The sequence below is a fragment of the Crocodylus siamensis genome, chromosome 3 (genome assembly GCF_052110815.1).
Source record: "Crocodylus siamensis isolate JL-2025a chromosome 3, ASM5211081v1, whole genome shotgun sequence".
Taxonomy (NCBI): domain Eukaryota; kingdom Metazoa; phylum Chordata; order Crocodylia; family Crocodylidae; genus Crocodylus; species Crocodylus siamensis.
This window is the reverse complement of record NC_143397.1, coordinates 229,651,209-229,678,054: the sequence shown is the minus strand read 5'-3', so window position 1 is coordinate 229,678,054 and position 26,846 is coordinate 229,651,209. Positions and strand designations below refer to the sequence as shown.

The following is a 26,846-nucleotide window of genomic DNA, read 5'->3' as shown; positions in this document are numbered from 1 at the left end:
TGCCTTCCCCTCAAGGCCCCCCCCAATCCCTGCCCCACCTGGCTCCATTCTCCCCCAAGCCTCCTGATCCCTGCCTCCCCACTCCAGCATCCCTACCAACCGCAAACCCCACCCCCCCACCACCCCAGAACGATGCCCTGGTGCCTTGTCAACTGGGGGCCCAATCCTGGTGGGGCCAGGCCAGGCGGCAGTTCCAGGAGCCCAGGCAAAATTCCGGCTTCGTCCCGCTGACCTGCCCTGGAGCCGGGCAGGCCGGGGGTGGCTGCGAGGGTCCCAGTAGGCGTGTGAGGCCCCGGGGTCGGTGCCCAGCTAACCCGGGAAGGGGTGGCTGGCCCGGGCCGAGGCGGCAGGGTCCCGGGCAGCCCCCCACCCCAGCACTTGCAAGCAGTTCTAGCTGTCCGTCTAGGTCCCTGGGGCCCCACCTGCACAGGCCACCCCCAGGCCCTGCTGCCCTGTGCTGCCTGGGGAGCTCTGCCAGAAGGCCCCAGAGCCCTCACAACCCCTGCTTCTACAGTGAGGAGAGCCGGGGTGGGCAATTATTTCAGGAGGAGGGCTGCTTACCCAGTTCTGGCAAGTTGTTGAGGGCTGCATGGGTAGCCCCGCCCCTCGACACGGGCTCTGCCCCCTGGTCACCATCTTGAGACCAATGTCCCCATCTGTGCAGTCCCCATCTGGGTCTAGTAGGTGTGCAACAGGTCACAGCCAGGCAGCAGCCCCCACTGCCAGACCGCTGCAGTGGGTAGAGGGTACAGGGAACTCTCAGGGCTGCTTTAGTAGTCCAGCTGGCAGAAGGGGTAGTGTTTCCAGGTACCAATTTGCTGGGCCCCAGAAGCTCCTGAGAGCAAGTAGCCTTGAGCTACTTGCCAGGGCAGCTTTTTGTACTGCTGGGGACAGCACAGGTGCTGGCCCCAGGCTCTAGCTCCCCCTGGCTGCAGATCTGGGAGAAGCCAGGTAAGGTTATTTTGCCTCAAGTGGCACAATTTGCTCTACACCAAACTGCATGTCTGGGCACATGCGGTGAGGCAAAAAGCCCTGGCTCAGATTTGCACCGCTTCTATTTGAGCTGCTGCAAGCGCACATTCTTGCATGTGTGGATGTGCCCAGTGAGGCTGTCTGACTTACTCTGCCATATAAGTTGGTCCACTGTACACTCAAAGATATGCTTATTTATGGTACTCAAACTGACAACTAACCAATTACATCGGTACTTAAATGTTATTCTTGTTAAATTTCTGTTTCACAGGCAGGCCTATAAAATGATCAGATTGGATCTTTATTTGCAAGAGTACATGTGGCTTATTCCCCTAAGCTTTCCCACAGAGACTTCACTCCTAAATTTGTTCTGCTTATTTTAGTCCTGGGCCTTTTGTGTCAAATTATATGGTAAGGTAATAGGTTTCAATTCATAACTTTAAGAGTGTTCAGGTATTGAAGCAGAGCAAGAGATGTGTGTATTATGTATGGAGTTCATTTTAGCAGCATGAACTATTTTCTTCTTTTTCAGTATGATAATACAAATAGCTCAGGCAAATCATGCACATGAATATGTCTTCAGTGTGCAGAAATGAATGGAGATTGAGGGTGTTTAGCATCATGAAGAAGGGAATTTTCTGTTTGCTTCAGATAGAAGTTGAGATTTAGACTACATTACCTCGTTAGAAAAGCTATTTTATGAAATAGCACAAATACATCAACTATGCAGAAGTTTGGACAGTTCACAAACAGGGGCCCTGGATGTTGTTGCAGTTCTGTATCTTACTTCCACCTATGCTTCTCATTTAAAAGTCATACCTACTTCATGAGAACAGAAGCAGGAGGTCATTTCTAAAAAGCAAAAGGTGGTATCTGGCACTTGCTTCTGAGTCTTGCTAGTTTTCACTTTATCTTTTTTTTAGGAGGGGTATTGAGATGGCTGTGACAAGGTAACTAGTGTCATCTGAAACCCAGCAGTGCCCTCATACATTGAAGCTATCATCATTCTGATGGACTAGTCAGGTACTCAAAATAATTTGTTTACATCAGATAGCCCTGTTCAACTCCAGAAAAACTGTTTTTTCTCTATCCAAGAATTGTGGTATTTGGTAAACTGGTTGGAATCACATTTGAGTGGTTCCATGGTGCTTTTCAGGGAATTTGCAGAAAGCAGTTTCATACTGCTCATTTCTCAGTCTATAGGACTCTTAAATTGGGCAAGATTACAGTCTGTCATCCTAATTTGTAATCCTGACATCTGAGCAAGACCCAGGATGTCATCCTCCTTTGTAGTCGGCCTTGGTGAGGCTGTGGTTAGAGTACTGCATCCAGTTCTGGGCTCCGCATTTTAGGAAGCATGTGGAGAAGCTTGAAAGAGTCCAGAAGAGAGCACATGATCAGAGAGCAAGACAACAGGACTTATGAAGAGAGGCTGCGAGCTATGGGACTCTTCAGCTTAGAGAAGCACAGGCACTCAGCGGTGACTTGGTGGTAGTCTATAAGTGCATCAGGGGTGTGCATCAGGATTTGGGGGAACACCTGTTTACCAGAGCATGCCAAGGAATGACAAGGTCCAACAGTCACAATCTCCTTCACGACTGCTTTAGGCTGGACATAAGGAAAAACTTCTTTACTGTCTGAGCTCCCAAGGCCTGGAACAGACTCCCCCCAGAGGTGGTGCAAGCACCTACTCTGGACACTTTCAAGAAAGATTTGGATGCTTATCTTCCTGGGATCCTTTGACCCTAGCTGACTTCCTACCCCTTGGGCAGGTGGCTGGACCTGATGATCTCATGAGGTTCCTTCCAGCCCTAATGTCTATGAAATCTATTAAACTTGAATGTGTATGATTTTATTGGAGGAAAATTTGAGACTGTTTGTAAGATAACACAATGCTAGTAGATCAGAAGAACTATCTGAAGGAGACGGCAGGTATTTTTCTCGTATGAGGTGGAAACTATCTTTTCATTGTCTTGTAGTGTAATTCAAATTTAGTGTTCCTTCTGTACATTTACATACTTGATTTTTATTTTCTTAAACCTGCATGAATAATAGCTTACAAACTTTTCTCAGAGGCAGACCACATACAAATTATTTATACATTTAAATTGAGTTTTATAACGGGCTCTTAGGGGTATTACACATGAAAATTAATCAGCCTTCAACTTGCACTGAGCAGAGCAACCTGTTTACTCAGTAGCACTCTGTGTAGAGAATATATAATTGCACACAGTACACTGGTTTCCAAATGCAAATATAAACTTTATTCAAAAGGCCACTGTATCATTTAGGCTCTGTCTGCCCTAGAAGTGCCTCTCTCCTACTGCATACCTCAGGGATACTAGCTGGAATTTGGGAGTACTGTCATTGGATGATTGTCAGTCAAGAATCATTTCAATCACTGATCTAGCAAAGCTTTCATTTTTACCCTTTGGAGACTATGTTAAGAGTCTGACAAGCAAGGTCCCCTGTGAACAAAATGGTTTTGTCATATTTTTAAAGACATTCTCACCATTGTGCTTCGTGTGTGTGGAAGTAAAGAGAATATGTTCTGTAAAGTAAAGGAGGACTAAGTACTAGGATCTCTTAAGTAATGATTTAGAACGTGGACATGAAGTTTAGAAACGTGTGCAATACCACCACACAGGGCTGACTCATGCTAACTTTAAGAGAACCTCAATTATTTATTTTAAGAAACTTCTGAAGACATCAACCAGGAGAAATATTCTCCTTTGCTGTCCCTATAGCCACCTTTCTGGTATTTAATTTGCTTATCTAACAAATAAGATAATTTTCTAGTGGAAGACTAACATAAAAATCTGTTACAGGCAGGTCTGTTCTCTCTTTCACACACTTCTAGGATGAGACAACTAATCATTAAGTTACCTGTGCCTAAAGTTAATTATGCTTTTGCAAACTCCTTTATTAACAACTCTTAACTTTTAAACAATTATCTTGATTATGACTTTTGCTCAGTGTCTGCTTTATTATAAATGCTTTTTTATAGAGTTTTATAAATTCTTATTATCAATGTATCTTATTATAAATGCTTTTATTAGAAATGCTTTCTCTTATAAAACCTTGGGAAGTGAAGTCTAAACCTCGTCTTAGTTATATTACTGTATTTGTTTGATTCAAAGATGAGGCTTTTTCCCCTATTCATCATGTAGGACTTGGGGAAGGTGGGAGGACATGGAACAAGCGCAGAGCCACAGAGCAGCAAGATCCAGTACTGATTTCCTCACGGCTCTCTGGCTGTGTGCTGGGTCTTGTTGTTCTCTGACTACAGACAGATTCCCCCACTGCTCTCTGTTTAGCAGGAAGTCAGAGAGCAGCTAGGAAATCAGCATAGAGCCAGAGACCAGCAGGATCCAGCCCATAGCCAGAGAACAGTGAGAGAATTAGCACTGGGTTTCTCTGCTTTTCCTGGGTTTCTGTCTCTGGGCTGATTTTCCACACTGGCTCTGGACTAGACTGGATTCTGCACTGTGCCTTGGCTCCCTACTGAGCTGGAAGTGGGGGGGGCAAAGGATAGGCAGCAAGGGAGCGTCAAATAACTGGGGCAGGCAATGGGAGGTGGTGGGGAGGGACAATGTACAGGGGTGGGCAGGCCAGGATGAGGGAAAACAAGTGGCATGGGAGCAAAGTGCAGGAGGACAAAGATCCAGGGTCAGGTTGCCTGCCCTTCTCCTCACTGCTTCTTTCCCTGTGACAGCAGTGAGAGGAGGCACATGAGGGGAGGGGATTTAAAATGACCCTCCAATAATTACGTTCTTTGCATAATTTTTTTGTAATTTTTCATGTATAGAATCTGATTTTGAGGGGCTCATTTAAAATTCCAAGTCACTTTGGATTTTGGTAAATACATTATCTAGTAAAGTTAATTTATTTTTACTTTACATTTCATTAAGTTTTCAGTGTTTATTTCAGTTCATTCAGGTTTCAGCTGTATTATAAAGAAAATAGCCACAGTACAGCTAAGGGTTTAGGTGCCATCTCCTGGACTACTGAAGTAACAGCCTAAATTCAGTTAATGTCCGGGGGGGAGGGGAAAGGTAGCTTTTGAATACACACCCATTTACGTTGTCAGTCAAAAGTTACTCGGTCCACTGTACAAGAGACATTTGTGGTTGTACCTTTCATGAATAGGGCACTGACTCTTAAACCTACTCCATGCCTTTCCTGCAGCAGCTGCTGAATCACTGAAATCAAGGGTTGGCAGCATATGGCTTGCAGGCTGGATTCAGTCCTTGAAGAAAGGAGTTTGATCACACCAGGGTCAGATATCAGAAGTGGAGTCTGCATGTACAGCAGATGGGCAGCAGGTAGAGGCATTGTGCCACCTTGGACTCTAACCAGGTTAACCTGGTCTGTAGCCCCAAAATACCACCAACTGCTAAGATGATGGCTTTAGATTAGTCCTCTTTAGAATCCAGTCCTGTGTGTGTAAGTGGATGTTTCACTTGTCCAACAAGCACTCAGGCCCAGAAACATCCAGGACCCCAGGTGTTACAGATATGAGAACAAAGGCATACCAAATACTGCAAACTTACTTTTCAACTAAACCCAGTATCATCAGGTTAAAACACATGGAATAAATTATGTAGAAAAAACCCATAATACAGTTCTGCAATCATATTACAACAATTAACTCAGAAGCCAGATGGCACATAAACCACTTCTACTCTGCCTCTTTCTGCTACCTAGTCAGGCCGAACCAGAGGTACAATCACAAAGAAAGAGACACGTTCTCCTCTGTTTTGCAGAAATAGCCTCAATCAGGGGTAGCAAGCTAGGCAACGTATCCCTGCATTGCCAAAGCCCTGCTCACTTGTCTGAGATTGCATTGTGAGCTGGTAGCGAAACCCTCGCTCCCATCTGTCCTAAGAGCTGGCTGCTGGCTTTTATCAACTGGACTACCTGTGAGGGCTGGGGAGGTGGGAGACACTTTTACCTAAACTCTTTCCCCAGTTGTCTTAACTCCCCTCCCCAAGAGTCCTTCCTTCAACGATAGCCATAGCCTAACTTCTTTGTGATCCTCCCGCTAGACTTGCTGCAGCAACACCCAAATTAATTCTGGACATATTAGCTCTAGAAAGGAGCTGTCCTCATAATGCTGTACCTAGCATAATTAGCAAAACTTGTCAGCCAGAACTGGGCTGTACCAAATGAATGTGCTGCTAGCATGTGTAGAGCCAGCTTATCATATAGTCTTCAGCTTTTTGCATATCTATTATGGCTGAAGACGTGCGCTGAGAAAATTTGTCAGATTTGTTTGTCAAAGCAAATTTTGTTCTTACTGAGCTAATTATTGAATCATTAAAAAATTAAGTGGGGTTTAGCCAAAAGTAATAAAACAACCCAGTAGTTAGCATGCATCACAAGATTATAAAGTCTTGGTTACAGAACAAAAGTTAACAACCTTTAAAACACTAAAGTTCTGAAAAGATTTTTTATTAAAATAACAAGAAGTTTAAGAAATTAATACAATGTAATGAAATGATAACAAATCATACACAAATCATCGAACTTCAGTCCTAAAGTATGGAAAAATTCATTCAAATTGTGGCATGATTTATATAATACAGCAATGCAAATACTGTACTCAAAATTAATGTTCAAGTTAAAGACTGGCGTGCTGGGCAAGGAAGGTTCTTATTCTTTGTAAGAGTTCCTTCTTGACACTGTCTGGTACCAAGGCTGAAATTAAAAAAATAAAAATAAGAAATTCAAAAAACCCACAACATCTTACTGCATTGAGAATTTAAATCAGAATTTCCCCCCAGCAATTCTGTTAATTCCTAACAACAGAACCACCTATCTTTCCTATAGTATCATCAAACAAATGGAATTAACAGGTGACAAAGTAGACCAAAAGCTAACAAAGCTGCCACCATGAAGAAAAAACAACACTCAGTGACAGACATTACTCAGTAATAGATAGTGCACAGCAACCAAAAAATGATCTGGTTATCTGAATTATGTTTCCTCAGAGATTAAGGGCTATGGGTACTGCTTAGGATTTCTGCCATGCCAAGTAACCAGGACCAGGAAGTAAGAGTTGTTCAAGGACAGTGTTTTTATGAGTTCCTGAGTGTGCTAAATACACATACTTAAAAAAAAAAAAACAGAATTAATGAACCTGCATCTTGTATTGCTGTAGCTTTTACTATATAGCCAGCCAAGCTCTGAATGGTTTGTGTGTAAAAAAGAAATTGTAATGTCAACTCTACTTCTTGCAGCTGCTCTTTTGCTTCCCCCTACATGCCAGTCCTGTAGTAGCGCACTCTTACAGACCCCCAGCTTGAAAATAATAGGAAAGATGTAAAGCATTTCCCTTTACCACACTGAGGTTACACTAATTGTCTTGCTGCAACTAGACAGGTAAACAGATTTCTCATTTACTTAACCCTTTTAGAGTAAATTTACATACAAAACTATTTTTTTAAACACGGAAGTTGCAAAAAAAGGATCTCAGGACAGCATGTATTTACATATATATGTGGCCTGCTTTCAGTTACTAGTTATATTGTCAGCTGTTTCCCTGCTTGTGAGCTAGTACTGCTTTGAAAAATTTTCTAAAGCACATTTAAACATACAATGTTACTTTTCTTACCTCTGCCTTTAGGAGTGATTTCTGCCACCAGGTCATCAACAGTAACATGCTCTAACCCTTTTTCTTTGATTACCTCTAAAGAAAACGAAAGAAAGTTGTCTTGTTTAAAGTCTTAATTAGAACATGTTTGTCTAATGATTAAAGTATAAAAATCTGTGTGTATACATACACCCCCCCCCCCACACACAGCATATTGACCTTCTATTCATGCTATATTCAACCTAATCTCAAACTCGTGCAGTACTGCAATTTCTGAACTCTTACTCAGACCACATTACACAAAAAAGGAATAACCTTTCCAGGTGAGACGCATACTAGTAGTGAATCACCAATGACTCATTATGAAAATGCAAATTTGAATGTACCTCCTTTATGTACTTGCTAAAGATTACATACCTGACCTAACATCTAAATTGTCAGTATGTTAATGTTTTTGTGTGCATATTAGCATCTGCTTTTAAATAATAACTTAAAGTAGGTGAAATTGGAAAACAGAACCTAGTGCTGCAATAAAAATAATCCTGTGCTCTTGAAATGTGTTCTCTACCTTAATGAGTATTGTGATCAACAATATGCAAAGTTTCAATTGTGTATGAGACTAAAGAAACCTTGCATCCTGAAGTACTGATGATTATTGTGAACTGCCATCAAGTTAATCAGTTGTACAAAAATTAGGGAATTTTTCTTAGCTAAATTCCTTAATAAGGAGCAATCTACAAAATAATAACTATTAGATGTACAATTTACAAATGAAAGCTCAGTTTTCCTTTGGGCACAGGTCAGTGATTCACATTGACAGGCATTGTTTCCTCATATACAAATCTCTCTCCAAATTAGACTAACCAGGCTGCTGCTGCAGGTTGCTGCTCCCTTCCTGCTTTAACCTGCGCTCAGGCTTGCAACGCCACCCGTTATGGCAGTGGAGAGGGATGAATTTGGCGATGAGAGTGAACTACCCCTCACTCCATTGGGTGCATGTAGTGGTTGTGATTTGAAATGGATTCTGGCAGGGGAGATTGGCAGCACAGCATGAGGTGGAAATAAGGGGACATGACAGGCCAGCTGTGTGCCACCTATCCCTGTGCCACTGTGGGAAAGATCCAAGCTCTTTATGAGATAGATTCAGCCCTCAGGCCATAGGTTGCAGAGCCCTGCACTAAACAATTGCTATTTGCATATCAAGGAAACCTTTGTAGTTACTATCAGATGGTAAAACTAAACTCGGGACTGTTTACACAGAGTGGCACCTGTATCAAACTGCTTACCCTTGCCCCCCACCCCTCCCCGGGCAGATCCAGACCATAATCATACTAATTTCAGAAGCTTAAGTAGGGCATTGATCACTATAGCAAGGGGTTTGTTTGAAAATTTCAGGATCACCCAAAGAATTACAGAGGTATTTGGGGCAACTTGGGTGAAGTAGGAATCTGAGAACAGAGACAAATCCAAAACAAACCCAGTACTACGAACCACTGAGACAGGTCCACACTTGAGAAAATATTGATTAAGAAAGCTTTCAGAACCTCTCTTGTGCCCAACATCTTCCATATCTTGTCCAAAGATCTTCAGGCAGTAAAGTCCCCCTCTGGAATGCTTATTTGGCTAGAAGGGATTTACTAATCCCCCTAATTCAGGTAATAATTAAAGATACTGAAATTATTCAACTCCTGTTACCTTTACAGTGTGCCTTCAACTGATCCTTCCAGCCACATTCAATTAATTTGGCTCTCAGCAACTCTTTAAGGCTGTCAAAAGTAAAAGATTTCACATGAAAAAGAGTTGATAATATATACAATTGATTTTTTTTAATTACTCTTCTAAGAATTCTGGACCCACAAATTATTTTAGTTATATGCAACAGAGGCCTAACTGCACATTAACTCATGCTGGCAAGTAAAATAATATCATATCCAAAAAAATCCAGAATAGCCTCAGGTTAAAGTAAGCAGTTTTCACTTAAAGGGATGTGATTTTGAAAAAAATGCTTGAAAACTGTTTTCAGTGGAGGCTCGAAATAGGCAGTAAACATCCCTGTTATATTTTTACCATCAGATAGACTTTGCAAAAAGAGAGGGAAGTGCAGCATTCCACTTCAGCACAATCAGCCAGAGTGGCCCAAAACAGGCGATTCAAAACCAAACAGAGGACCTTGATTACTTTTTAAAAATCTGTTCAATAATATTTTATAATATGCTCATTTTTCCTGCCAAAGGCCCCTTTATTTTGATTTAAGAGCAATACTGTTTCCACGCAACACGCTTTCAAGGATCCCAGCAGAAAACACAAACTCTTTCAAAGCACTGACTACTCTAAAAACAGTCACAACTAGGAAGGAACTAATCAAACACGACTTGATTGTGATTCACAAAACAAGCATTAGGAAACAAGTGTCAATGACATGATAAGGATAGAGTTGGAGATCTAGTGATACATAGCATTATGAATATCACAGGAGAGAAAAGGGAAAAGATTGCAGATGTTAAGTACATGAGAAAACAACATGCTAATCCAGAGGAGTGAAAGGCCACAGTTCTTATTTCTCATCTAACTGCTAATTTGCTTTTAAGCAGTTCGCAGGAATAGTAAGAGACCATTCAGATTTCAATGTGGGAGAAGAAAGGTAAGTGCAGAACACTGCATCTGCCCTGAAAGAAGCAATATAGATCTGCAAACTCCTTGCTTAACAACATAATCAAGAGAACACTGGCAGAAGTTTTTATCTGGAGTTTAGAAACCGTATTTTCCACACACCTGATCATTTTACTTTTTTGTTCAATTAAACCTTGATAACAGGGGTTATTATAATTTTACTTTATTTCTGAATAATTTATTTTAATTAACTCTTCCAATATAACAAATAATCCTAATCAAGGGTTGAGAATCAAGAGTGATTTTTCTTTCCTCCTTTGAGGCATCATTCATGCAGTATTGATTGTACAAGCCATATGAAGAGGAAGAAAAGTCAACTTACCGCTCACGTTCTCCTGTTTCTATTAGTTTTTGGTTTATAGTTGCTCTCATCTGTGCATCTTTATTCATTTTGCAAATCTAAACTTCCACAACAAATCTGTAAAATATCAGATGAGATTTTAACAGCATTACTTACCAAGCATCTTTTGCAACAAAGAGAAAAAAACCTATCAAATTAAGTTATATTTTTTTCCTTTGGGTCTCTAGTTTTCCAAATACAATTCCACTTAGAACAAAGTAGCTCAGATGATTGAAGAGCTGTAGCAAGCAAGCACATATTTACTACAGAAAGGACAAATGCTGCTACGGTCAACAGGGTCATCATAGGAGTACATTCCCACTGACCCCAGAGAAATGCGGTGGAAATTACTGCCCACCACCAACACGCAGGGGAACCATGTTATTTGTGGGCTGGCCCTGGGATTAGGGACCCCACCCGCACCCCATACATCTCAGGGGTTTCTGAACTCCTTCCAGTAGCTTTTTCCTGATTGGAGGTATTTCGCTGTTCCTTTTCCCCTCCCTTCTTCCCTGGGCACAAGCAGGCCGTCTGCGAGGTACTGTAGGTAACTTAAAACGTGCAAACCACCAAGGCAGCTTTTGGCCTCGCACTCGGCTCCGAAGCTGCTCGTCCCCCTGCAAGACCGCGCGCAGAACCTCAGCTCTGCCCTCCCGCAATGCGCTAGCGGGGAGACCGCCTGCTGCTGCCCGAGCTCCCCTCCACCCCGGCCGGGGCGGTTGAACACCACCCACCCTCCGCGCGGCCCTGGTGCCCGAGCGCGGCGCTGCGCGCGGGGGACAACAGGAAATGGAGTCCTGGTCCCTGTCCGTTCCGTTTCGGCGGCCCCACGGGCCCTCCCAGCATGCCCTGCGCCCAGCGGCTACAACTACAACGCCCGGCAACACTTCGGCCGGAAATGGTCTCTCCCAGAATGCCTCGCGCTGAGCCGCGACTTCCGGCTTGTCGTAGCGCTGGCGGCCGTTCCGAACTTGTCCTAGTAGCTGTGTCTGCCGCCGCGGGCGGAGCTGGGCCCGGCCGGGGATGGAGGCAGCGGCGAACTGCTCCCTGCGACCCCAGCGCCTGCTGCTGGACCCCAAGTTCGAGGGCTACAAGTTGTCGCTGGAGCCGCTGCCCTGCTACCAGCTGCGGCTCGACGCGGGTGAGGGCAGAGGGGGCGGGAGGGGGTGGTGAGCACAGGGGCAGCGTCGATGTAGCCCTGCAATGCTGCAGCATTCCCGCACTGGCCTGGCTTCAGCGCCTCTCCCTGTGCTGCTTGTACTGTCCCCACAACCCTCCCCGCTCCCTTCTGCCTCTGCCTTTACCCCCATCTCGCGGCTTCAGGCCAGGTCTGGCCCTCACTTAGCTGGCGGTGGGCATGTGGTGAGGAGTAGAGGTGAGGTGGTAGGGGGACAGCTGGGGGTCAAGGCTGTGGCGGGGGACAGACATGGTCGGGACTGGCAGTGGCTCTGAGTCAGAGCCAAAGCAGTCCCCTGCCTTCCCCACTTGTACTGGATCCAGGATGAGGGATTTCCCTCCTGTGTTAAAAGGGGGAGGGAGGAGTGTAGCAGGAGAGCTGCCTTTTCTGTCCCTTGGAGGAAGGGAAGTGGAGTGGCAGAGTGGCTGCAACCTACAAGGAGCTCAGCTAAGGGGCTGCGGGGCTGAGCCTGCGGATTGCAGACAGATGAACACTTGCCAGTTAAACACAGGATGATTGGTGTGGTGGGCCAGTAGAGGGTGCTCCTGCGCTCAGCCACCCATCTCCCTGTGCTAATCAACTACCGTAGTCGCAACTTACACGAATTTGGCTTTACGCACTCAGCTGCTCGAGCTGGCCGCTGGGTACCAGCCAGGAAATGGCGCATAGTGCGGTGCTTCACAGCGCTGCTTGGTATTGTCTGCACGCGCCAGCGTGGCAGGGGGTTGGGGAGCTCACGCTCAGCTGGCTGCCTTGCCCGGGCCCGGTGGCAGTGGTTGCTGATTGGCACCAAGCTCAGCGATTTTGGCTATTAGCGATTTCAGCTACACGCGATGACCTGAGAACGTAACGCCCGTGTAAGTTGTGATTGTACTGTACCAAGCTTTGGATGCCTCCCCAGGGGCACCAACTTCTGGGCCAACCTCCTTCCTGGAGTGTCATAGGCCAGCTGGGCACTGTGAGTGTATCAGTTTTATCACAGGGTAACTGGGCTGTTTGATTCAGTTTTGGATTGAGGAGGCAAAGTTGGGAGGGAAGCAAAGGCAAATTTATTGTAGCTTACACGCACACAACAGTTAACAGAAAGATAAATGCAATAAGCAGATAATGCAGTATTAAATAGGTAATAGTAAATAATAATTACAGATAATAACGGACAGATAAATCAGTTCTGTCACAGGTCAACTGGGCACTGCGAGGGTATTGGCCACTGATAGACAGACATGGCTTGGCAACTTATCGATAGTCCCTCAATGCCAGGTGTGCATCAAGTGATTCCAGTGAAATGAGGTGTCCCTGATCAATGCTGTCAGAGGGTTACTGGGGAAGGTCCCTTGATCAGGATCCGATCCTCACTCACTTCGGGGGGATCTGGGGTCTGGGTGTGGTACAGAAAAGACCATTCTGTTCCCTCCTTCCTTCTAGTTATCTGATGCGTGTGCTTTTTATACCTAGTCTTATGTTAATCTGTTGGCCTCAGAGCCACTCACTATGTTGCTGTATAGGTGTTACCCTATGAGATTGAAAGGTGTTAAAAATTATCATAAAAGGTTACTACCCAAACTGGGGTTTATCCAATAAGCAGATTATGATGCAGCACCTTTAGGTTTGAAATTGACGTTGCCCCGCCTATGGCCCAACCCCTTTTAGGTTTCATTTGAATGTTTTCGTGGGATGTATTTTCCTGGAATGTGCTGGTTGTGCCAGGCAGTTGGATCCAGTTTTTTTTATTGCTAAAGCTGAACCCTGAGCAGAAACAGTTAGGTCAGCTAATCTCACAGCTACAGGTTTGCCTATGGGGCACAGTCAGTTCCACGAACAGTTAACTTTTATCATTTTGGTTAAACTTATGACAGACGAGTTACATTTGCAGTGTACAAGCTTTATATTAACTAATATTACCTGTTTAGGCAAAATACCAAATGCCTCCAAGAAGCACATATTTATTGCTTATTAATCCCTCTGGTTCTGGCTGTTACACTGGAGCACAGCTGCAAGCCTGGAGTAACTGTTGCCACCACCTGGGGTCTGGTCTTTGTGTGGGCTTTGCCCCCCAGGGTCTTGTAGATCTTGAGGGTGCTTGACCCACTGTGAAATCTTGGAGTCTTTCCTTTAACCCGAAGCACAGAAAATAGCCTCCCTTAGTCAGCCAAGCAAAGAGAGCATGAAGGCGTGCCCAGTCCCCCTCAAGCATGTACCACAAAACTTGCTATAGTCGATAGCTTTATTGAGTACAGAGGCTAGGCATGGGGAGGGGTACAAGTTAGAGAAGTAGCAACAGAATAACTCTGAGCAAACAGACCAAGCCTGATAGCCATTTGATCTACTTCTAGATTACTATAAACTACATTCTATTTAAGTTGCTGGTAATTCACTACTCATGGAGGGGCTGTTTTATACTGCTGTTGTGAACTCATCACTAAGTTCCCACCAGAAGCAGACCCATTGGCTGCTGACTGGTACTTCCCAATGACATCACCTTCCCAGGTGAGAGAACTAGTCACATGACCTGCAGTGGTGGGAACTCTTAAGCAAAGAAAGAGAGAGCTATGGAATTTACAAGCCTGTTACCAAGGAGACCAGGTGTATCCAACAGCCAGAGTTTGTAACCAGATGGGGAGGGTTTGGGCCGTTGCATTACAGCAGAGACACAGACTGGCGGGTGATTTCTCCACAAGTGGTCCCTGGACCCTATTAGTAACAAGCCAGGTCAGGTGACTGAAAGAGGGTGGACCAAGCATCATAGTATGGAGGGAAAAACCTCATTGTGGATTTGAGTAAAGATGGTAGATGGTTAGTGCTGTGGTATTAAGAGTCCTGAAACCAGTGGGCTGCTGTCATTTTTAAGGCTTCTACAGGCTATTTCCCTTTCACAGTGTTTGACTTGGCTGAATGGAATAAGTTACAAAGCAGAGGTGGTTGGTCGTGTCAGCTTGAAGTCAGGCGGAAGGCAGCATACAGGGCGCATCAGACCAGCTGGTGCTACAAGGAATTGGGCCTTGTAGGCATCAGCGTATTTAATCAGATGCTTATCTGTAAAATGTCTTATCCGGTTGACAGCTTTACTTATAATGAATGTTAAGTCTGTGCATCTTTCTGTAGCTCAGTATGGAAGAAGAATTGTTTTTTAACGCACAAAATTAGATTAGGTAAACATCCATGTAGTCTTAACTCTTGTTCCCCTTCTTTTTCTTCAAGGATGATAATAGCTAATGAAAAACACTCCTGCATTTATTGCATATGCTGTAGCTGTGTTGTACAGTAAATATTTCTCCCCAAAATCTTGATGGCTTCATTACTGTACCTATTATTTAAATTCAAGCATGTGAAGGAAGATTGGTCCATCCCTCTCAGCATCACTTCCAGCCCAAGCTCCCCTTCCCATCCTATTAAACTGAGACACACAAAGTTGTTCCTCATTTGCTGCTCTCATCTGCAGCATGCATGTATGAAGGGCAACAGCTTGCTGTTCGTAGGATAATAGGGCAGGAAGGTCATCTATTGTAGCCCCATCTCAAGGCAGGATCACCTCCGACTGAACCATCCCAGTCAAGTGTCTGTATAACTTGCTTTTGGAAATTTCCAGGGATGGAGATTCCACAGGTTCTCTAGGTAGCCTGTTCCAGTGCTTGTGCTCTCATAATCAAAAAGTTCTTCCTTGTTTCCAACCTTTGTTTCCCATGCTGCAGCTTGAGACCATGGCTCTTAGTCCTATATCCTACAGCTGTGATGAACCATCTATCTCCATTCTCTTTAGGTATTTGAAGACTGTTACCAAGCCCAGGTCGGTCTTCTCTATTCCAAATTCAGCTATTCCAAAAGTCTTTCATCCTTTGCTCATAAGTAGGAACCTACTGAAATTACAATTGTGTGATTTCCCCTCCCCCCCCCCGAAATCATGAATTTTGGTGGGATCTGTGATTTTTAGTAGGCTCTCTCAGGGGAAAAAAATAAAATCAAGCTGTAAGAAGACAAAAAGGTGGGAAACCCTGGAGTCCTAAGTGGCTGGGGGGAAGGAGGAAGCAAATCGGAGACTGAGCCTGTGAGGTAGGCTCAGTCCAGGGCCAGTCAGAGAAGTGGGAGTGTTTTGGTGCCAGTTCTTAAAGCACCCACAGGCATGCTGTAGCCTGAGGCGGAGCAGGGATGGTAAGAAATCTTCCAAGAAGGCCAAACACATTTCAGCACTGAGCTGTGTAAAATAGTATCATGCAGGGACCTTGCATGCAGATGGAGACAGACTTTTCTGTATCACCAGCAATGTAACTCTGGATGTGTTGAGGAAAAACCAACATAGATCAACACTCACAGTGTATGGCATATGTGAAGTAGAAGGCTGTTGCAGAAGCTGAAGGTCAGAGCAAGAAATAAGCGATAGAGTCCTCCCTGTTTTAAGGCCATAGAAAGCAGGTTGGCAAGGCGAGAGGTGGTATTTTCCCTCGTGGAGGCTTTCACAGTGGTGAACATCCTACTGGAGAAACTTGATCATCCAAAGCTTAAGGACTACCTGAACCAAAATGTGCCAAATGCTAGCAGTTTTCTGTGTCTCAACAAGCTTCACCAAGACTCTCTCTCTGCAGTGATTGCTTCATATGTACAGTCCACAAAAGCTGCCTTGGCAGAGTATGACTCTTCTTCTCTTGTGGCTGAAGCTACCAACCCTCAGGATAACTACGTGCTACACACTTTATTCGTCCTGGGGAGCTGGACAGCACAGAACCTGCCTGTGTTGTTAAATGGAGCTGGTCCACCTTGCATCTGTCTTTGTTTGTTTTCCCTACCATGTTGGAAGCTATCCTGAGAGTAACTGTCTGTTGTGGCGGGTACTTTAACAAGATAGCACTGTCAGACAGGAATACTGATATGTACATGTGCAAGGCTTTCTCTGATGTGCTGTAGGGAATGCTGCCCACAGAACCTGCACGCACAGTTTCCCTGATGTGGAAAGTTTGGTGTCTTCCTTCAAGCACTGTCCAGGCTGTAAGGTCTGGTACAGAGGGTCTGTTGCCAGTCAGAATAGGGACTCAAATGGCAGTGTGTGCTGCTGCCACTCAAGCCTATGATCACAAGGTGGAATTTGTGGTTTATGGTTTGTTACTGTGCCAAACATATGCAATATTACCAGCACTCTTGAGTGAGGAGCTGGAAATCGCACAGAGCACAAAGTGCATGAGATGCATGAGATTTGCAATCTTTTAGGGTAAGATGACGTTCAAGATCACTTTGATACCACATGGTTCATGGAGCTCCTAATGCAGGTTGAAGGCTGGCAGGTTGTCATCCACTATGTACACAAGCAAATGGATTTGATAAGCTAGGATGAAGACTGGGCATCGTAAGAACTGTCAAGCTGTTCTTGTGAAAAACGGTGGAGAAAGGACACCTGTTCTAGGCAATAGCTTTGAAGCTGAACCAGTACTACAGGTATGGCCCATCACTCTCATTGCAGTTCAGACAACTGGCTGCCTCCTTTCTTAGTGTTGTTTGCATTTTGGACACCAACGGTGCTTGTTCTGAGTTGTGACTCTCAGCTGCTGAAAGCAATCCTGGGATGGGGGGAAGGGCATGACAACAAATGTGCTGCTTGTGTGAATTTTACCAAAGAGTGCCAGATGCTTGTGCCTGTATTTTACGACTCTGTGACCAGTTTCCGCATCTTCATGCCCTGGCAAGACAGTGCCTCACCATTCCAGTGAACTCAGTAGACACTGAGCATGCTAACTCTGTATGAACAAGTGTTCCCTCACAGAGAGTGTGCAGAACTGCACCTGGATGCACTATGCTCACGTTTAATAGCTAGCATGAAGTGCCTGTCTCAAGGTTAACATTCCATTTCAGTAAACTCTTTTTATATAATGTCCTTTAATAAAGTATATATAGGTGGTGTTAGTTGCAATTCATTTTGTGTACACACCTATATTTTAATAAGATATTTCAGTTTAGAGTTTAATTACTTAGATTGCTTAATAATATGTCAGTTAATGGTTTTGTGTCCTGAATCCCATGGTTAAGCCCACAGAAGCCATTAAGGGAAACACAGTTAAGCAATTTAAGTGGTGGTTTGGGGGCATCTGGTAATCTCCAGCGAGGAGCAGAACTGCTGGATCTCCTCAGCCAGAAGCATGGGATGGGCCCACTGCACTCAGCCTGTGAAAATGGCTGGCCCTGGGATCTGCCTGTGAAATTGGCCAGCCTCTGTCTTGAGTTTGGTAGACTCCTACTCACTAGTTTTATTTTTGTCAGGCTCTTTCAAATCTGTCTACCACTTTCTTGAAGTGGGGGCCCCAAAACTGGACACAGTACTCCAGATGACAAATAGAGTGGAAGAATTGCTTCCCTTTATTTGCAAGTGGAATTGTTTTAATACAACGTAGTTTCTTATCTGAATAAAGCTGCTCTGAGCCTTTATGGGTAGGAGGGCTTAGGAATCTGAATAATAATAATATATTCTTGCCCTTTTTTGCAGCAAGAGCACACTTTTGACTCATTTAGCTCATGGTCCACTGTGACTCTCAAGTCCTTCTCTGAAGCACTGCAGTGCAGCTAATCATTCCCCATTATGTATTTGTGCTTATTATTATATTCCAAGTGTAGAACTTTGCACTTGTCCTCACTGAATTTAATCTGATTGACTTCTCACTGTTTCTTCAATTTATCCAGGTAATTGTAGATCCTAGCCTTACCCTTCAGAGTGTCTGCAACTCCACTCAACTTGGTGTCATGTACAGATTTGCTAATCATGGACTCAGTCCCATTGTCCAAATTATTAATGAAAATGTTAAGCAATACTGAACCCAGGCCAGAACCCTAGGTTCAACCCTATTTGATGCATTCTCTCAACTAGATAGTTAGCTATTCATAACTACTGATAGAACATGATGATTCAGCCAGTCTTGTATCCACCTTGCAGTACTTCTGTCTCATCCATTCTTGGTGAATTCATGTTGGCTGTTTGTGATCACCTCATACTCCTCCGAGTGCTTCACAATAGATTCATTGGTGGCCTGCCCCACAATCTGTGAAGTCAGATTGCCTGGTCTTTAATTTTCATGTTCCTTCTCCCTTATCTTGAATGTGGGCACTGAGTAGCAAACTTTTTGCAATATTTAGCCTGAGCAGTTCACTGAATTTGAATTTGACCCCACGTTCCCACCCATGCCCTAGCTCAGGGGCAGGCAGTTATTCTGGGCGGAGGGCTGTTTACTGAGGTTTTTTTAGCAAGCCATTGAGGGATGCATGACAGGCAACTGGGGACAGAGAAATACTTATTTTCTAAATTTTTAGGGGCCCCATGGGCTAGATAGAATGGCTTGGCCGGCTGCATCCGGCCCACAGGCTGCATTTTGCCCACCTCTGCAGCTGTTTCTCCCGCCTGCCTTCCCCCAACCTTTGTCAAATTTCCCTCTTCTCTGACATCACCATACACAGAAGTAGCATATACTTTAACTTCATATCTCCGTTGTTTTCTGAGACCTTCAGATATGCCTCACACGAGAGGAAGAGGAGGGACTTGTACAGGCTGGAAGGCAGAGACTGCTGTGTTTTGAGCATTACGTTCACATGTTTCCTTGTGGATCTAAATGATTTGATTCTAAAGTGGTATTTCCACATAATGGCAGTAAGTGCTGTGTGTAAGTTGGAATCAGTGTAAATTGGGGTATGATAGGAGGCACGTTCTGATTCCTAGGTCCACCCAAATAAAGCTGGTAGAATCTATCAAACTTGGAAAAGCAAGTTCTTTTTGGGGCCCTTTATTTTTAGGATCCATGCCTCAAGTGAACTTCAAATGTGGAACGCCTGTCCTAGACTGTTCCCTTACAAGGTACATCCATCTTCAAGAGTACCTAAGCAAGCACATGGTTTTTAGAGCAATTAACTAAAACTCATCTAGAATTAAAATCCATATAGTTTGTTATAATGCACTCTGTTTATGCAGTAGTGCATAACTCTAGGATAAAATATTAATCATGTTGTCATATGTAAGACATCTTATTGATAAGCTTTGTAAACAATAAATAATTGAGTCCATGCTTTGTAGATGTTTCATAAATAGGTTGTCTGAAGACCATAAAGTACTTTATAGATTACAATTTAATATTAAATACAAGGATTTCATATTCAGTCCACATAAGGAGTATATGAGGCATAATACAGATTTAACTAATGGGCTTTGAAATTGAAGTGGATACTGTTTTGAAGTCTGTGTCATGTTTTTTGTTAGATTAAGGCTGCAATTGTGTTGGGTGCTCATATAGAAAGTGCACCTCTGCTGAGAACTAAGAGTGTACATCTTGCACACTTAAAACCCAGATGACTTTTTAGTAGTATTCTCTGTGCAAGTTGAAGAGTGTATTCTCCTTCAGATTGATGTGTTTGGACTGTGGCCAAACAGCATATTAGGAAATGAGACTTCCTGGAATTGCCTAAATCCATAGTGATGTTTGCAGTTTCTAAAATTGTGGTAGTAACAAGCTTGGTATAAAAATGTGGTAATAATAAGCTTGGTAAAAGAACCGTAACATTTTATTATGAAAGCATTCATGTGAAACCTCTTTTTGTTTTGATCAATGCATATGAATAGGTTTCAGAATGTAACCACTCCTCTGATTTGGTTTTCCAAATTTTGTGGCATGAGATGCAAGTGTTATTTGCCAGTTTATTTTATAGGTCAAACCTTGGTGGAACTCACTTAGTAGATTCCATCTCTTCACCAGATGCCTGGGCTCTGATTCATTAATGTTTTTGATGGTTAATGTGCTTTGCTTTTCTGTTGCTAAAACTGCGCACACGGTTGGACTTCAGAAAGATGAGCCGGGCATCCTGGGTTTCTACACCTTGAATGGTAACAGGGTAGGGTCAACCTTGTGGCTGAGATTCCTAACAGCCGACATGCTAGGCGTGGGGGATGCCTAAACCAGCTACTAGGAAGTATAGAAAAGCCCTTTTCTTCTACTGTCAGGCAAAGTTTATGCAGGTCCCTAAAACTCAGGCTTGGGGATTACTGATAGGCTGCTATTTAGTGGTATAAACCCCTGCATAGGAGTGTATAAATCAGGGGTGGACACTTATTTTGGCTGGAGGGCTGCTTAATTAGTTTTGGTGAGCTGTTGAAGGGCCCTTGGTCTCTGACACTGGAAGACCCTCCCTTTGCCCCCAGAAGTACTTCTTTTGTGAGGGGAGGTTTCCCATCTGGAATCAGGAAAAATCCAAATAGTATACTAAAAATCAAATGCCCACTATAATTATACTATACAAAAAATATTTTTGTCATAATTTGTGTTTGCGTAGTGTATGTAGAGATGATTGCATAACAATTCAAAAATAATGTCTTACTCCTGCATATTGTGTGTGGGAAGGTGTGTTTGGGGGTGTGCATGGTGGGGTGTTGTAGCTGTGGCGGGGCATAGGGTATGCTGGGGGATGTATATGTGGTGGCAGAGTGTGGGTGTGTGGGGTTTGTGAGGTGCAAGGGAGGCTAGGGTGTGAGGACCCTCCCCCCCCCACTCCTTTCACAGCCCCTCCCCGCCAGCCTCTTGCATGGCACGCAGCCCCTGCTGCCAGTGGCAGGAGCAGGTGCTTGAGGTGGTCCTGCCCCACACGGGTGCTGCTCCTGCCAGTAGTACACATGGTGGCAAGGAGCACAACCAGACCAGCCTGCTACTATCATGTGGGGCTGTGTAGCACACATGCCAGTCCTGGCACTCGCATGCCACCAGGGGAAGCCCCATGCGAGGGAGCTGACTGCCTTCCCTACTCCCTTCCATGCACATCCCAGGACTCTGCCGGAAGTGGAGGGGGGCCTTGCCCCCTGCTTCCCAGTAGAATCCTGGGACCTGCATGGCAGGGAGTGGGGCAGGCAGCTGGCTTTATTACGTGGGGCTTTCCTTAATCATGTGTGAGTGCCAGGAGCTGCATGTGTGCCGTGGGGAACCCTGTGCAATAGAGGTGGGTTGGCCTGACTGCACTCCTTGCCACCACGTGCAGCGCTGGGTGGAGCCATGCACTGCTGGGTGGCAGCACCTGCACAGGCCACAATCAACAACCAATTAATGCAATCAATTTTCTTTATCTTTGCCAATCTGATATTGGACCGATGTATTGGTGCACCTCTACTAAAAAGATATCGCATCTACCCAAAGAACTTTGCCTGCCTGTGTCCTTAGACCAACATGGCTACAACCAAAAACCCTACATATCCAATTTACAAATTGAGCTCACTGATATTTTTTCTTGTAAATAATTTACTAACTTATTTTCTTGCTTAGTCTATTCTCTTCAATTCAGCATGCAATCAGTCTTGCATTTAACATCTGGTTTAGTAATTTAATTCAATAAAATACTTCTCTTTTCTATATGTATTTGTCTGGTGACATTTGTTTCTAGTTAACTGTTGTTTATGCTAAATGCAACTAATTCCTTTATTGGCATATTTACTGCAATAGCTTAATTAATTTTTGCTTTCGTTTCTCACTATTACAATCAGGCAGTAGTTCAGTTAATTTGAAATCCAATAAAGTTGTTTTGTACAGGAAAATACATTGCATCAGATCAATGCAGATTGACTTCAGCAGACCATGATGTGATATCTTCTGGTAGTTTGTGATGCAAATGTAAGAAATGCTAGGTTTCATCCACAGGGTGGCATTGGAAAACTAAGAATAACTTTGTATGGGAGTATAATCTTTGATGTCCAAACTAAAGGCAAATTAATAAATTAGCAGGAGGCAGGGGATTGGGGAAGGGTGTGGGGTTGTTTTGTATTTGTTTGGTGTAAATTGCCCCAGTGATTAGTCAGGTAGTTACAGGGTTGGAAGGAAGAGGTTCTTTTTAGGCCTTTCTTAACAAAAAAATTTCCACTACTTGCAAAATTTGAAATACTAGGCTAATGAAGAAAAAACAATTTGGCTACTATCTAATTGTTTACAGCTTGTCCTATGCTTTAGGTGTATTCACACTACTTACACAAGGAATAAAGGCAAAAATCCAAGATAATTCCCTGGTTCTAATTTTTCATTCTACTATTTATTGTTTCATTTGACTTATTTTTATGTATTATCCATATAATATGTTTGACTTTTGCTTTTGTTTAAATTAGTTGAATGTGTAATTTTTATTGTACGCTCTTACTGATAATTACAAATCATGTAATTTTGTGTAATATACAATTTTATTGGTTAATCCTACTGTGTGATTTTTTATTTTATTTTTTTTTTTTTAACAAAAGCTGTAAAAAGGAGCTGCTATTAATAATTAATTTTCTATATATTTAAATTAAGAAACAGCTAAGTTGGTACATTTTGGAAAATTTTGCATGACAACTTTTTTTTTTTCTTCTGCTAGTTCATTTTGTGATATTTTAAGGTTTCTCATCTGTTACTTTCTGTTTTCACTTCAGGAATTTGCTTGCAAACTTACTTTTATCTGCATTAGCTGTGCATTTATTTGCCATACCTAGAATTAAAAAAAAGATTCAAATCGGGCTAAGGAGACTTCCCATCAACTTCGATTCTGAATCACTCTTTTGTTTGTTTAAAGTAGTTATAGTCAAGAGATTTGTTTGATTGTCCTAGTAACTTGTTGCTTTTTCTTGTACGTGGGTACAAGGGACAGCTGCAGTTTTAGGAATCAAGGAGCATAAGCTTCCCCGCAGTATTCTGTGCTATAGCTCACCAAGAATTACAGGTCTGAATTTGAGTTCATTTTGATTATATTGGCTACTCAATCCTCTTCCTCTTGTGTTAACAATAGGGATCCAGCTTACCAGTCATCAGACTTTTCCAGTGTGAATTCTTGTCCACTGAAAACTAGAGTGAGACACCCTAGACAACACCATTGTGTTGAGCAGCTTGCTGATGGTAATGACTTGGGTTAGTACTTGAGGTGCGTCTCAGCTGCCCTGTGGAGGGTTCGGGATTGAGAGCATGGTCGGGGTAGAAAGGAAAGAAAGGTTTATTGACTTAACAAAACACAACTACATGTAGTCACAAGACAGACGAGAACAATTCACGTCCACAACTTATTGTCAGTCCCCTCTGATGCCTGATGTACAACAAGTTTCTCTTTCCACTAAGTTCAGCGAAGTCAGGCGACCCCGATCAGCACTGTCCAAGAGGTACTGGGAAGGACCCTGCAATTCAGTCCTTGGGGTCCTTGAGATCTACAGGCCCACTGATCCAAGCCAACAGCTAACTAATCCTTTTTACAGAGCTGTATCTTCCTTCAGAATGATTTCCGGATATTCCAGCCAATTTATAACTTCTGAATGGTACTGATAACATACAGCCACTCAGATGCTTTTTACTTCAACTGTCCTTAGACTGACCAATAGCAGTACAAGCCTTGCATTCCTTTGATAAGTTTAACTATGCCACAGGGCCTTACTACTTCAGGGCTTTGCTAAATTTACTAGGCTGTACTTTATACAAGGCCTGACTACATCTTTAAACTTTAATTAGGCTCTTGGCAACAACATATAACTTAATATCTAAACAAATAACAGAAAAAACACTTGGTCTAATCTTCACAGAGCCTTCAGCAAGCACCTTTATCACACAGACATAATTTCAGCTGTCACAGAGGTGCACCAGATACATTGGTCCAATATCAGATCGGCACAGATATAAAGAAAATTAACTGTACTGGAAATCAGCTGATTTTTGCCTGATGTGGTCAATTAATGTATCTGATTAAATGCCCCATGCACGCATACAGCTGCAGCGCAGCATGTAGGCAGTGAGGAGCCACGGCCTGGCAGCTTGGAGAGTTGTATCCAGCTGGTAAGTCTGTGGTGAAAAGTGCATGGTGGGGGGCAGATTGAGGACCCTGCAGCGAGGGAGGAAGTGGGGCTGGGGGAGGGGCTGAGGTAGGCACTGCCCGGGCGGGGCATGGGACGGAGCTGTGAGCTCCTGGGGCGGCGGGGGTTGGGGTGGCTCCTGCCACTGAGCACCCTGGGAGGGCATGGGGACATGTGCCCCCCAGATCTGCACTGGGTCAGGTGGGCTGCCACTACTGGCTGGGGCGAGGGCTGTGCCAGGCTCTTCCCAGTGCGGGCTGGACCAGGCTGCGCTTGGGGCAGGGCAGGCAGCAGTGCTGGGAGGGAGGGTTGCGGGGGGGGCTATGGCGAATTTTGGAGTGGTTGCAGTCTGCCACTGTGTGCCCTAAATGCACCCCCACCCAACTCCCACCAGGAAGAGTCTGACACAGGCGCAGCCCCAGCCCCAACCTGCAGTGGCAGCCCGTCCTTTCCCTGTGCAGTTCCAGGAGCATACCCTCCAGGGGTGCACCCATTGCTGGTAATCAGCCCTCACCCCCTGTGCACCCTCTAGCCAAGCCACAGCTTCTGCCCCACCCTGGCTGGGGAGTGCCCGCCACAGCCCTAGCCCCAGCCCCACTGCCTCCCTCACGGCAGGGGCCTCGATCTGCCCCCCTCCCCTTCCACCACAATAGACTTACCAGCTGGACACTGCTCTTCAAGCTGCCAGGCTGCGTATCAGAAATTGGCTATTGGTCTCAGCCCCACAAATCTCTAGCACTGCAGCCCTAGTTAGTACTAATCTTGATAGAGTGGAACTAGTTCAATTCAAGCACTTCCTGAAACCCTTCAGTCTTAAAGAAATGGTTCTTGTAGAAAAGTGTTGCTTGTGTGACTGGATAAGACTACCCTTTTCTTAGCTTACTTCACTTGATTTATTTGTTTTTGTTTTTATCATTTTCTTCACTTTTTTTCTCCTATTTTTTCCTGTTTTTTTTTTCCCCTCAATTCTTCTAGTACCATCAAAACACTTGAGCTTTTGAGAACTGTAAATGAAACTTGGTTCTTTCCTAGTTATAGGAAATTCTCCCTTAAAATACCTGACTACATGGTATTTGACAGCAGATGGCCCTTGTGCACGCACTTTTCTTTCTCCCCAGAATCTGCTTAGTTTAGTTTTAGAGACGAATTGGATTAAAAAAAAAAAATTGTAAGATTGACAATGCCATTTGTTTCAATGAAACCATGATCATAACTGCAATAAAATCATGTTGGGAAGATTCTGTGGAGTGCTCTTACTACTGAGACACCAAGTCCTTACATTTAATACTCCACTCTTCTGAGAGCTAGTGCAGAAAAAAGGGCATTCTTGGTGAAGTATGTTTGATGAACAAACAATTACTAAGTATTGGGCCTTTATCAGAAATGGCGACTTGATTATGGAGTTCAATGGACTGCGGTAATCCAATTATAAGCATGAACTTCTGTGATCATGTGCTTCATGTTACAACATTCTGATTTGAACTTTTTGCTGGCTTTGAAAATCATTTTGAGCAGTTATAACTATTTTGTTTGACTCTTCATATCTAGATTCAAGACTATCTTAAATGGGTTCGGTTTGAACCTGCTACTCCTCATTAAACTGTTAATGACATGCAAACTAAACCAGCACAAGATTGTGGGTGTTCTGTTCTGAATATTATACATAATTTACCTAAATTTTGACTAGGAGTAGCACAGCTGTGCTTATGTTTTTAAAGAGCCTCTAGAAAATGATTGTTTCAGTCTCTTTCTACAGTGCAAATGCCTTAAATGCTTCAGCATGTGAATCCTCAACTACAAAGCTTATAGTTTTGTTACCATCTGCTTTGCATGCCAGCATGTTATCTATTTTGTTCCACTCAGAACAATTAACTGGAATTATCTTTACTAGTGTCTTCAATTATATGTGATATATTCACTTTCTTCTCATTTTGTGGATATTATCTCAATGTTTCCTCTAGACAATTCTAGAGGACTATTGGCAACAGCTGTTTTTAATATCTTTTATAGTACTATCCATTGTAAAATATTCAGTTACATTAAACTAAGAATGGGAAAGATTTTAAGAACCCAGTTGTGAATGGTGGATTTTTTTTCCCCCTCTTCATTTTTTGGTGGTACAAGAGAATTCTCTGGAAGTCTTGTGACATGGGGACACTGGGCACTTGTTACTGAAATTTGAAATCCTCTTTGTACTTCTGTACACATGCATGATGTTTTGATCTGCCCTCTGGTTGTTGCTGTGTGGTTGCAAATATCAACCACTTTGAGAGAACCAGTTGCTTACACCATTATCTTGTGA

The 26,846-nt window shown here is 43.7% G+C and overlaps 2 protein-coding genes across 4 annotated transcripts in view; one reads left to right on the top strand and one right to left on the bottom strand.

The window, feature by feature from the left end:
- Window positions 1-6,410: 6,410 nt before the first annotated feature.
- Window positions 6,411-11,452, bottom strand: ENY2 (ENY2 transcription and export complex 2 subunit). 3 transcript variants are annotated; one of them, XM_090040513.1, is made up of 5 exons: window positions 11,312-11,452; window positions 10,560-10,655; window positions 9,263-9,333; window positions 7,589-7,663; window positions 6,411-6,672 (listed from the first exon to the last, which is right to left on the bottom strand). In XM_090040513.1, the coding sequence occupies exons 2-5, from the start codon at window positions 10,625-10,627 to the stop codon at window positions 6,596-6,598; spliced, it is 291 nt and encodes a 96-aa protein (XP_089896639.1). In that variant the 5' UTR covers window positions 10,628-10,655; window positions 11,312-11,452; the 3' UTR covers window positions 6,411-6,595. The 3 variants fall into 3 exon arrangements, with proteins under 3 accessions (XP_089896639.1, XP_089896640.1, XP_089896641.1); XM_090040514.1 differs by lacking the exon at window positions 11,312-11,452 and adding an exon at window positions 11,145-11,282; XM_090040515.1 differs by lacking the exon at window positions 11,312-11,452 and adding an exon at window positions 11,148-11,267.
- A 46-nt stretch (window positions 11,453-11,498) lies between these two features.
- Window positions 11,499-26,846, top strand: part of NUDCD1 (NudC domain containing 1) — a 139,982-nt gene continuing 124,634 nt past the window's right edge. The window contains exon 1 of the mRNA XM_090040512.1: window positions 11,499-11,718. Within this exon, the coding sequence (XP_089896638.1) occupies window positions 11,601-11,718 (118 nt within the window). The 5' untranslated portion in view covers window positions 11,499-11,600. The remainder of the gene's footprint in view (window positions 11,719-26,846) is intronic.